At 35.2% G+C, this 13,364-nt stretch overlaps 1 protein-coding gene across 5 annotated transcripts in view; it reads right to left on the bottom strand.

The window, feature by feature from the left end:
• TOPBP1 (DNA topoisomerase II binding protein 1) overlaps positions 1-13,364 on the bottom strand; it is a 77,433-nt gene that overhangs the window by 19,050 nt on the left and 45,019 nt on the right. For 3 of the 5 annotated variants that reach the window (XM_060149822.1, XM_060149818.1, XM_060149820.1), the window contains exons 15-20: positions 6,853-7,026; positions 6,651-6,760; positions 3,931-4,054; positions 3,192-3,356; positions 2,972-3,074; positions 1,199-1,391 (exon numbers count right to left, since the gene is read on the bottom strand). In XM_060149822.1, coding sequence (XP_060005805.1) covers positions 1,199-1,391; positions 2,972-3,074; positions 3,192-3,356; positions 3,931-4,054; positions 6,651-6,760; positions 6,853-7,026 — 869 coding nt within the window. The remainder of the gene's footprint in view (positions 1-1,198; positions 1,392-2,971; positions 3,075-3,191; positions 3,357-3,930; positions 4,055-6,650; positions 6,761-6,852; positions 7,027-13,364) is intronic. The other 2 variants (XM_060149819.1, XM_060149821.1) reach the window with 1 other exon arrangement.

The raw sequence follows: 13,364 nt of genomic DNA, 5'->3' as shown, positions 1-13,364 counted from the left end.
CTAGAAAATGAAACACATATTTTGACTGAATGTCCATATATTTAAAACTTCAAAGGGGGAGTTTACTGTCAAGAAATTTTAAAAAATTCTAAATGATTACTGCTTTTAAAAAGGGATTTCTCTTAATTATATAGGCTAGGGTAACATGGTAATGTTTAGAAACCTGGTTACTTTGCTGACCAGTCAATAGTTGTATTTTTATCACTGGAAATAGTAAGAACTATAATTACACAGGAAGTGTACTATCTACAGGCTGCCTTAAAAGCAGGTCCTTTTGGCTACTGGTAACCAAACCTCCCAGAGTCTAGGTAGAACAGCCTTACAGTGAACTACGGTGAAACATGTTTTTATGGTATAACTGTAACAATTCCACTGGAAAGTAAATAGAATTCCAATATCTTCCTTCACTGTGTATACTGAATATTTCAATTCCATATATATATGGAATCTTAGTAAAAATAATTTGCCAAAGCTGATGGTACTCCCAAAGTGTTCATTTGCCTCAAATACAAGGAAGATGGCCTTTTATTCTCAGAGCTTATTTATTTACTCTGACTTTGACACAAGATTTAGGCCCTCTAAAATGATAAAACATGATCTGGTCTATTAAACAAAAAAACATTTTTGCTCAGTACTCAGATAAAAGAAATAGCCTCATGAAATATACAGTTAATGTAGATAAATGCACAGTTAAATTAATTCAAGATATAAGTACCATAATTCATCAATCAGAGATTTTTCTATCAAGGAAAAGATGAAGTTATTCTACTGAACTTAAGTCACATCACACTAAGATCTGTAATCACCTTCCCTAGAAGACAGATTTATAAAGAGAATACAAAACACATGTAGTTCCAATAAGAAGTAACTGCTTAAATATATATACACATATATATATATGCGCTTACTGTTTACTACCAATATTATTTAATTCTAATATTAAGAACTGAGGGGACTATCCATTGACTCCATTTCAAACAAGGCAAACTGGATCTTAAAATCATTTCTTTCTCAGGGGAGGTAATAAAATGTATTAATCATGCCTCACAGGAAGCAGTTGCTTCGTATGGAATTGACCTCTGCTTCCTGTCCCCAAGTAAGAATTCTAGAACTGCCTGGAACAAGAGAAGGAAGAAGGAAAAGTTAGGAAGGAAGGGAGGAAGGAAAAGCTATTCTGCCACCAGCGACAGGTACGGACCTCAGTGCCTCTAGGACTCTACTTCGTCCGCTGCGGGCAGAGCGAGCGCTGTCAGGGGTTGAAGAGGCACTGTTACAACCACTTCTTGAAAGGGAAGTCCTCTGCCCTTGGGGTTTCACTAGTGAAGTTGCAGACATTATCTCCTGCAGCTGCTTTTGAAAGTTCTCTCTCATCTCCAAGGTCTGTGTCAGAGCTTGAAACAAACACAAATACACCAATCAAGGGAAGTTTCTCCTTTATATCACACCCTATTCACATTAACTATTTTGTCTAGATTTGGTTGAACATAAATTTATTAACTTGACATTTATCAGATACTTACTATAGGCTATAGTAATGTACTAAGACTATGAATCCTGCAGAACATAAATGCAACCCTTACTACGAGGACTGTAGAGGAAATAATCAGGAAGCCCTTTGCAGACACTGTGCTAAGACCCACAGTCGTCATCCTTTTGTAGAGCTCCCTGCCTGCTTCTGACCCTCTCATGTTCTGTACTACACCAAGGTACATTACACTCATTTATGATTTTCCCCTATGGTCCTCAAAAACACAGACCACAACATACTTATCTTTGTAGACTAAACATTGAAGTAGGTACTAAATAAAGATTTTTGGAATAAACAGAGTGGGACTAACTAAACAGGTAAATCATAGACAGGGAAAGCTATGGTAGGGTGAGAAAAATAGAAAATATTAATCCATTAAAAAGAGGACACCTATAGATATAAGGTTATTCAATGCTGTACTCTTTATAACAGCAAGAAATTAGAAATAAACTACATTCCCATCAACGAAGAACTGGCTAAATAAAGTGGGCCATCCATACTGTGAATACTATACAGTTGCCAAAAAAAGGGAAAATGACTGAAAAAGATCCTATGTACTAATAAAGACACTCCACAGGTAGAACTGCTAAATAAAAAGATCAGGATCAAAGTATAAAACAGAATATACAATAGTCAGTATTTACGCATTTTTTTAAAAGTGGGGAAGGAGAAAACTTATTTATTTATTTTTGGCTGTGTTGGGCCTTCGTTGCCGCGCACGGGCTTTCTCTAGTTGTGGCGAGCGGGGACTACTCTTTGTTGCGGTGCACGGGCTTCTCATTGTGGTGCCTTCTCTTGTTGCGGAGCACGGGCTCTAGGTGTGCAGGCTTCAGTAGCTGTGGCACACAGGCTTAGCTGCTCTGCGGCATGTGGGATCTTCCCGGACCAGGGCTCGAACCCATGTCCCCTGCATTAGCAGGTGGATTCTTAACCACTGCACCACCAGGGAAGTCCCAGAAAACATGTTTGATTGTACGCATGAAACAGCTCTAGAAGGCTCCATAAGAAAATAACATCAGAAGGGTGGGAGAAACTTTTCACACCTCCTTCTGCACCTTTAAAACCATGTGAATTTATGTTAAAATATATTGTGCACATAATAAAACTTTTTGAAAGTCACTGCAAGGAACTGAACCAAAGGACAAATGTTTAAAAAATTACCAACTCCACCTACCTTTAATAGAATAGGGCTGTGTCACACTAACTCTGTAAAATACCTAGTTCCACACATTTCACAGGTTTCACACTAAAATCACTTAAAGCTTTGTTAACTATTACTTAATGATTGGCATGGAACCTCAATTCAGTCCTCAAATATATGCTTTACTTGTATTCAGCAACATAGAAAAAAACTTTTATTTGTCCATCTGATGCAAAGGAAGCATTCCATATTAAAGATACATATTTATAAATTTTTTTTGTTTGTAATTTGAAATATTTTACCTCCTTTAGAGTCATTCCTGCCATTTCCATTTGATGTTGCTGGTTCTTTATTACTGGTAGTCATACTGTCTATATCATTTTCTTCTACAGGCAAATGATCTGGCTATTGAAGGAGAAAAATTACCATTTCTCAAACCAAGCCCAGTATAAGGTTTCATAGCAGTATATGATTGTACATTCAGCTTAAAGAGGGGGTAAATGTATCATCGATATCATCTACCTCATCATCCTTCGTTGTCAAATCAGCTGAGAGTAGTCGGTTATTACAAAGTCTGCCATGTTGCACTGCACTGATATCCAAGCTCATTTTGGGATTATAAGTATGTGGATAAAGAGATTCAGGAAGATGTTTATACTCTTGGGCACACTGCAATACAATGGTGTGCTTTAAAACAGGACTGAAAAAAAATCTTAGCAAATAAATGATGTTAAGTAGAATAAAGACAGCCAATACATTATGTTCTAAGATGGCAAGAGTCCACAAAATTAAAGTTTTGAAAAGTAGTTGACACTTAAAAATTCCATCAAATGACAAACTGTCCTCACTTTTTAAATGTCATGTCCACTAAAGTATAAAATCTAATTCTATTTCTATGCTTTTGCCAAGGTATCTATCACATTCCAGGCAATACCCAGAAAGAAAAGGAAAGGGAAGAAGAGGAAAGAAAAGAAGCTGTATTGGCATGCTAAATTAATTCTCCTCAAATTATTATAAAATTTTCTTTCATACCATTTTTAATTAGCAAAAAGAATCAGAGAATCTGAAAGAGTACCCATTAAAGACTCGTTAAGCATTTAAGGATTAAAGATCTTAATTTTTTGATGCCAAAGATATGAAATGTGTAATTAACTAAGGTTATCGAACTTGTTTACATACAAAGAAATGGGTTTGTGCCTTGAAATACTGTTTACATGCATTTTCACTTAACAGGGAGGGGAGGGAAAAAAGTATGGCTTACTTCTAAAAGCCAGTGCTCTGAAACAATGTGTATTCCTCTCTCTTTTACAGATTTATACTCCCGATTAGTGTCATTTGGTCTCCCTTGATAAATGAAATGAGTCACTGTCTCATCAAAACTCCACCTGAAACAAGCAAACACACAAAAAAATGAATACCTGAGAGAAATAACTACATTTGTTTAAGATGATCATTACTGTCTATAAACAGAATACTCTGACCTTCTCAAAACTTTCAAGAACCAGAGTAAGTAAAAAACATTAAATGACAGGCTCCACTTTCATTGTCAAATTTTATACATATATCTCTAGGTATATAAATGCAGAGACATATTTAGAAGGATATTCTTGAAAATATTACTTTCCTTTGTATACTTTTCTAAATTTTCAATTTTCTTTTATAATATCATTTTATAAAGGTGATATAACAATAAAAGTATTTTCAAGTTAATGAAATGGCAAAGCATCCAATCTGTCTTCCAGTTGTTGGCAGTCACTATTCACTGCACATTTGCTCTGTGCCCCATAACACACTGTACTTTACATAGCATTATTTCATCCATTCCTCACAACAATCCTAAAACAACATATTATTTTACTCATTTAACAGATAAGAAAACTGAAGGGCATGGTTAAAGTAACCTGTTCAAGGATATTCAGTGAATAAGAGGTAGAGCCAGTTTTGACTTCAAAACTCACACTCTTAGCTATTACATTATGCTCCTGATTTCTTTCCATTTAATATTTTCTTGATTATTTTAGGAAAATAATCTAAAAAAGTAAAATATGTCATCCTTCAAAAGATCAAGTAAAAACCAAGGAGGAAATAAAAAGTGTAATTCTAAATGTAATCACCAAAATAAAGGGAGGTTTCTCTTTATGGATACCTAACATACTTCCCATTTCCTAATTAAGAAATATCTCTGAACGTGTTTTTTTTTTTTTTTTTTTTTTTTTGCCACGTCGCTCGGCTTGCAGGATCTCAGTTCCCCGACCAGGGACTGAATCCTGGCCACAGCAGTGAACGCCCAGAATCCTAACCACTAGACCACCAGGGAACTCCTATTTCTGAACTTTTTAAATAGCCAAGTTAAACAAATTAAGAAGGAATATTCCCTCCTAAATTATATTATAAACATTCTATTTCTCACTGTCCATGTGTCCTTAGAAATAACAGTGAAAAACCCCCTGCTAATTGAATTGCCAGTCTTTCTAATAATTGTTTCTATTTCTGCTGTGGGGTAAAACAGTAAAATGTAAATAAATTATCAAGATAATTCAAAAAAAAAAGGAATATCTTTTGCCTGAATCATCTTGGTTTACTACTATCTGACTCCACTGTGATAATACAAAAACTGTGCCTTTTAGTCCTTCAAGAACAGACCATCAATGGTTGTAGACAGTAGATGGAGATAGATCAGGAGTTGGCAAATTTTTTCTTTCTTTCTTTCTTTCCTTTTTTTTTGGCTGCACTGCATAGCATGCAGGATCCTAGTTCCCCGACCAGGGATGGAACCTGTACCCCCAGTAGTGGAAGTGCAGTCTTAACCACTAGACCACCAGGGAATTCCCAGGACTGGCATTTTAAATCTTATAGAAACACAAGTCGTATATGTTCCTTTTAAATCTTACATCAAGTCCACATCCAAATGGAATACTGAAGGAAGCATTCAATTTTGACAAATATGAATACTCTCATAGGGCTACTGTGAGAATGAAATGAGATAATACTTGCCTCATACTAAGCCCTCAGCAACTAGTAATATAAATATAATAGCAATTATATAATATTAGACAATTACATAATAATTATTATAGAATAATATGTCTATAAAATAGACAATACAAATAATAGTTATAATAAGTAAGAAACCTTTACCCTTCAACAATAGATGAATTAAACACTAAGGTGCTTATAACTATCACAGACCCATTTTATTTTTACATTCTCCTGATCTAATTTCTTTATCAAAAAGAAAGATAACTGAAATGACTTACCAAAGGGAAAGATAAAGCTAATCATGTTCCTCAAACTGTTTGTTACTTGTAAAGCCAATCATTGTGCTATCTATGAATGGCTGAAAACAGGTGATCAAGAAAGCAAGCACCACAGACAATGGAGGAATACAATCAATTCAGGATTGGCCGGAATAGGCAAGGGTCTCTCATTCCCTGATACTGATGCCATTTATGCTAGAGACCTGTCTCTAGTTTGGCTGTCAGGTTGAGAGTGGATCTGATAAACTATGCCTCCAGAGTAGTAAAAATGATAGAAATTCAAACATCCTCAAAAAGACACTTTTAATTCAGGAGTGCTGCAGTACTTAGTACTACTTACAGAAAGGTTCTAATTTGAAAATCACTAAGAAACATGCTTAATGTCAGACCTAAATGTATTACTAGACTATAAACTCCTTGAAGACAAGGATTTTTTTCTAGATTATACTCATTCATGGATCCCAAGTTTTTATAATAGTGAGTGGCACAAAATAAGTTCTCATATATTTGTTAAACATGCCCTAAAAACATACTTGTAAGAGTGAATTGATATGGGAGAGAATATTTTAAAAGGATGTGCTAAATTAAAGATCAATTGGAGAGATTTTGTAGATAATATGACAAACTAAAAGTCAAAATAATGTTTTTTGTAGATGCTCACAACAGTTTTAGGTTTCCCTATAAATTTAGGCCGTACCACCAAACAGAAAGATGAACCAACTACCTGTAGTCTGCACCTAGAGAGGCTGCAATCCCATTTAGTTCACTCTGCTTCTTACTGAGTTTTTTACTAACACATACCACTACCTTGTGAAGTGGCTTTGGAGCTTCTTCCTGCCCATGGAAAATAAAAGAAACAGATCAACGATTATTGTTTTAAGTGTTTTTTATCTAAAACTTCCTTATAATGAGAGATTTAATTCTACCTTTTCTGACTGGGCATCTTTCAGTTGAGGGCTGGCAGAAAGAGCGACAGTATTTCGAGAGCTATTTGCCAAAGCAAGTTTCAAGTTTCTGACAATGACTTCTGAGAGTGGTGTACTCAGTTTCCTTTTCTGCTGGCTGGGACCTCCTGGAGTTTCCAAGGCTGCAAGTGCATCCTGTATGTATGGAGGGGGAGAGGGAGAAAGGAAGAGAGGAAAAGGAGAAGAAAAGGAGAGGAAAGGAAGAAGAGGGGAGAGAAGGGAAGAGAGAGAGGTAAACAGAAAAAGGAAAAAGGGAGAAAAAAGAGGTAAAGAGAGAAAGGGAATAATCCTCAATATTAATTGGATTATAATTTTAACCTCCTCCAGTTTTCCTCTAAACAACAATAAAAAGACTGAACTAGTATCTATTATGAAGAAAAGAAATTTCATACTGTCCAGCAAATTAGTTCAAAGAGACTGACAAGTTTACATTTTCAGCAGCACTTACCACATTTGTCTGATCTTAGAGTTGAAGTTGGTTAAAATTAATGATACCAAAAAACAAAATAAACGAACAAGTAAACAAACAAAACACACAGACGGAAACAAGTAAGCAAGGATGGATATAAATAAGACATGAACTATAAAGAAGGTTAAAAAGTTAGATCGAGCTGAGAATTGTGAAAAATCTTCAAAGGTACAAAATGCATTCCTGTTCCCAAGCCACCCACAATTCCCTCGTGAGCAGAGGCCACTGCTGTCCAGGGCTGTGCTCATTCTCTTTCCCACTACATAGTATTCCATGTATACAGCAGTAAGTATTTAACCAGTGCTCAACTGATGAATATTTAGATTAACAATCTTTTGCCAGTATAACAATGTAGTGAATAACCTTGTACACACACATTTTGTACACACAAGAGTAAAGGGAACCATTTAAGCAAAATGTGCGCACCAACACTGACATTCTCATGAGCAAAGCATTAGTGTTTCCCAACATGCTTGACAGCACAGTGGGTAATCAGATTTTTCTTTTTTGCCAATCTGATAGGTTAAAAAATATATCTGCATGCTTTAATTTTCCATCCTCTTATAGTGAATGAGATTAAACATCTTCATGCATGTATAGTTTTCCATCCTCTTATACTGAATGAGATTAAACACCTTCATGCATGTATAATATTTCTATTCAATTTTTTGTGACAGATATCTCTTCCTATCCTTCGCTTATTTTCCCATTAGGTTATTAGTCTTTTTAAAATATCCACTTGCCTAAATATATCTGTATATATTTTTATGCACATATATACCCACTATGATATACACATATTTGTTCCCAATTTGTCATTTGTCAAATTTTTGCCATGGAGAATTTTTTTTAAAACAAATACTTTTATTGCGTATTTATAAAATCTGCATAGTTGAATGTAGAGAATTTTTTAATGCTGTCAAATTCATATGAATCTTTTATTTCTTTTGGTATTATGTTATAGTTAGAAAGGCCTTCCTCACAATGGAATTATTTAAAAACAAACTCACTCTCTCATGGCCTGTTCTAGTATTTTTATGCCTTCCTTTCTTGTACTTAAGTATCGGATCCTCTGAAATTCATTCTGATGTAAGGTTTGAGGTTTTATCCTAACTGTTTTCTCAGATGGCTACCCAGTTGTCTGATTTGAATGTCCCCTTAGTCATATAATGCATTCTTCTATCTATGGGGTGTAATCTTCTGCACTGATTTGATTATTCATGTAACAATAACACACTGCTTCAATTACTGAAGCTCTATAAGATGTTTTAATAATTAGTAGGGCTAGTGCCTTCCCTTAATTATTCTTTTCAGAATTTTTAATACTATTGCTGCTTACATTTTTAATAGGATCTATATTATCTTTTTAGATCTTTAGGATGTTTAATCTTTTTTTTGAGAACATGGTAAGGCTTTCTATTTGCAAAAGTTTTTTTTTTTGTTTTTTTTTTTAAATTTCTCTGCAGCATTTAAAAGAATTCTTCATATACAAAAGAAATCAGAGCTCCCACACCATGTCTACCCGCCTTCTGAACCTATGCCATGAGCACTGCTTTCCTTCTGGTACTTTCCCCCCCTTAAACATTAGATCCCAACCCCTCTCACTAATTCTCCCCTCTCATCTGCACCATCAACTGGATCTCTACTGATCCATCACATTGGCATACAGTTATTTCTTCCATTATAAAAACAAAACAACCTTCTTTTGATCATACTTTGCCCTACAGCTAGCACCCCATTTCTTGATTCCCCTTTACAGTAAGACTCCTCAAACGCATAGTTTATAGTCAATGTCCCGAACCCTTCCCACATTCCTGTGGGAACCCACTTGCTTCCACCTCCACAATGTCACAGTAACCCTTATTGTTAAGATCACCAGCGTCCACAATGCCAAATCCCGTGGTCAACTTTCTATTCTCACCTTTGTTGATCTTTCAGCAGCATCTGACATAGTGAACTACTCCTTCCTCAATACTTTCTTACTTGGTCTCTAAGACAATCTCTAGGCTTTCTCTTCCCTCACTGGTGGCTCCTCTCAGTCTCCTTTGCTGTTTCCTTCTCTAAATGTGAGCCCCTATGGGTGTTCCTTAGACCTTTTCTCTTTTCTTCTTCTGCTCTCTTGGCATCTCTTCTTATATGGCTTTAAATATTACCTACAAACTCGGATCTCCAAATTTCTTTCTCTAGCCCAGACCACTCACCATTCCTCAAACTCCAGGCTTTACGTGTAACTGCCTATCTGACAAAAGTACTTGGATGTCTAACAGGCATCTCAAATTTTATGTGTCCAAAACATGAGCTCTTGATCTTTAGGCTCCAATCCCAAAGCATTCTATTCAACTCAGTTGACTGGCAGCTCCATTTTTCTAATCTCAGACCAAAATTCAGAGAAGCCAAATTCTAAACATTTAAAAACTCACCATGTATTAGGGAAAATTGATTGAGAATGATCAATATCTAGACATATCCTTGTAAAACTATTAGACTTTAAAAATAAAAGAAAAATCCACATGGCTTTCAGGCAAAAGGAAATAATTTACAAAGACAACATAATTAGATTGGCATTACAATTTTCAAAAACAACATACATAAAAGCAAGGTAGGGCTTCCCTGGTGGCGCAGTGGTTGAGAGTCCGCCTGCCGATGCAGGGGACACGGGTTCGTGCCCCGGTCTGGGAAGATCCCACATGCTGCGGAGCGGCTGGGCCCGTGAGCCATGGCTGCTGAGCCTGTGCGTCCGGAGCCTGTGCTCCACAACGGGAGAGGCCACAACAGTGAGAGGTCCGCATACCGCAAAAAAAAAAAAAGCAAGGTAGCAATGGACCAGCATTTTCAGGAAACTCAAGGGAAAAAAAAAAAAGCAAACCAAGAATAGTACATCTGAACAATTTGTTGAAGAATCAAGGCCTTAGTAAAAGTTTTAAAGGTGCAGAACTTCATTCCTACCAAAAGAGGACAGGGAAGCTTCACAAAGGACAGACAGTGAGCATTTCATATATTTAAATGCAGAGTTAAGATTAAAACAAGGGTGAGGGCCATGGGTTGAAGAATATATAAACATTTTATTTTCTGACAAAGTAGACAAATGTAACTAAAAATAGTGGAAGAGAGAAAAGGTGGAAACAGGATAAGATCATTGACTGCAATAGAAGCAGTAAGCAGGGGATCTAGACATAATTTAAAACTGTCATATAAAAGGTTAAGAAGGGGGATTAAGAACACTATAAGAAACCATGAGGCTAAAACAAACACTTTCCTAAATACCAAAAGGAAAAAAAAAAACACAAAGAGGACACAATAAGTGAAGAAACATATAATAAAAATATATAAAACATAATCACAAAGCAATTACAATATAATATATGACAGAAATGAGACCAAATACAATATAAGTCATATTAAATGTGAATGTGCTTAACCTGCCTAACAAACATTTTCAAAATGGCTCAAAAAGCAAACCCAACTCTATGCTGTATACAGGAGACCTACTTAAAACACAGCAATCCAAAAAGGCTAGAAATGAAGGAATGCACAGATTTATAAGGGAAATGAGAACAGTAAGAGAGAAGTGATTGAAATCCTGATACCAAAGTACACTTCAAGCCAAAAGCATTAAATGAGACAAAGGACACATTCCTACTTACATAACAGTTATGAATATCTATGCACTAAGTAATACTGCAATTATCTATTCAAAACAAAAACCACATCAGATGCAGGGAGAAATTAAAAACACACCAATATTAGGAAACTTGAAAATACCACTTAGTATAAGAAGAGTTAAATGAACAAAAAATAGTAAAGGATATAAAAGATCTAAACAATATAATCAATATGTCAGACTTTTATCTATAGAGAGAAAACCCTGATAAAGAATATATCTTCTTATCAAAGAATGTTCTCAAAAATCAAAGAATGTTCTCAAAAACTGCTCATATATCAGGGTACAAAGAAAAGATCAGTAAGTTCTGTGAAGTAGAAATATTACAAACAAAAGTCTGATCACAATGCAATAAAACTAGAAATTAAAAATGAAACAAACAAAATCCTTCCATCTGGAAATTAATGAAAACTCTACATATCTGAGTAAAAGGTTATGTGAGTATTCCTTATACTATTTTTATTTTGCAACTTCTTTTAAGTTAGGAATTATTTCCAAGTATAATATTAAAAAAAAAACTTATAATACTTCTTTGGCAAGGATGGGGAAACTGGGTGCTCAATACACTATTGGTGGAAGTATAAACTGGTACAACCATTTGGACAGCCTGTCAGTCTCTACTGAAGGTGAAAGATGACCCAGCGATTTCACCTCTAGGTATATACCAAAAAGCAAAGCATGTATACATATTCCAAGAGACATGCACAAGAATGTTCATAGTAGTCCTATTTGTAAGAGCAAAAAACTAGTAACCACCTAAATGCCCATCAACAGTAGACTGAATATGTAAATTGTGATATATCCATATACTGGATTATTACACAGTAATAAAATCAATGAATTATAGAGATAGCAACATGGACAAATCTTCTAAATGAAGGTTGAACAAAAATAGACAGACTCATAATACATGTTATGATTCCACCTATTTAAAAGTGAAAAACAAGCATAACAAAGCTAGTGGTAGAAGTCAGGAGTATTACCTTTGGGGAGGAAGGAGGAAGAAGTGATGGGAAGGGGGGACTTGAGGAAGATTCTATAGAATTGGCAACGATCTCTTTCTGAATATGTACTGTGTCTTCCCAACTGTTAACACTAATGTTTCATTTATCAGCACATTTGTTATACTTTTCTGGATGTGTGTCAATTAAAAATTAAGTTAAATAAGGGGCGCTTTTTATTGTGAGGGCTAATGTATGTTCAAGTTTGTGACCCATATGGAATCATGGGCCCTTCTGTTTTCAGAGAAAAAATTCAAAATACCATATTACATCAATTTGAAGAACCACTGATTATAAGATGAAGAACTATTTTATATATCACAAAAGACAGAGAGAGAGAGACACTGCTAAATACACTATGACTAAACAATGAAACCTTTAAATGTGTTTTGTACCTTCACTGAGACTATTTCTATTTCAGAACCATCAGCTTTTCACTGCAAGGTAGAAGAATGGTCTCAATGACTATAAATATTTCTACTATCTTCTTGTCTCCTAATATTATTTCATTTACTATTCAAAGAGTCTATGAGCTTTGAGACCTTGGAAATCATCTAGATATGCTCCATGATTTTACAGACGGGGATAATGAAACCCAAAGAGGTTGACTCGCCTTAAAAGGCTGCAAGAGGAAAAGCAGAGGCCTGACTCTAGATCTTGCAGTTCCCAAACCAGTGGTTTTCCTCTACTTCTTAAGGCACAAGGAACAGTGTTAATCACAGCACAAAATGTTACTTCAGAAGAAATTTGATCAAAGATTTAGCTTGGAGAAAACTGTCCCGGGTATCAATTTATATTTATTTTCTAAAGATGAACAATCTGTAAACTTTAAGTCTGCTCCAAAACATACTAGTAAAAATTATTAAACTCTATGAGTAAAACCTCAATAGATAAACCATACAATAATTTTGCAAAGTCATGGATAAAAAAAAACATGGTTTGAATAGCCATTCGAAAGGCCAAAAACTACTAAAGGAATAGTGAAGAAATTATCTTTGGGGAATGAAAGGAAACCATTTGAGAAGCTTGAATTAGCCCTTGATTTGTGAATGAATTTTTCAGAAGGGGAGCCATACTCCAGTGCTCAGAAGATCAAAGAAAGATGCACACTTAACTCATCTTTTTAAGGGAAATGATTGAAAAGTAAAGTGATAACAGACATTTTCAGAAAGAGCACCGGGTGTACACCTAGAATCAAAACGTAAGTAGCAATGTGTTTATGTTATTTTACAGTTTATGAAACTATTTCATCACAAAATTACACTTAATCCTTATGATAAACCTGTAAGTTTTCAGAGTAAGTGATACTATGCTCTTTGTACAAAAGGAACTAATGCTCAGA

This window comes from Lagenorhynchus albirostris, chromosome 5, assembly GCF_949774975.1.
Source record: "Lagenorhynchus albirostris chromosome 5, mLagAlb1.1, whole genome shotgun sequence".
Lineage (NCBI taxonomy): Eukaryota > Metazoa > Chordata > Mammalia > Artiodactyla > Delphinidae > Lagenorhynchus > Lagenorhynchus albirostris.
The sequence above is the reverse complement of the archived record's forward strand: the minus strand, read 5'-3'. Positions and strand labels throughout refer to the sequence as shown.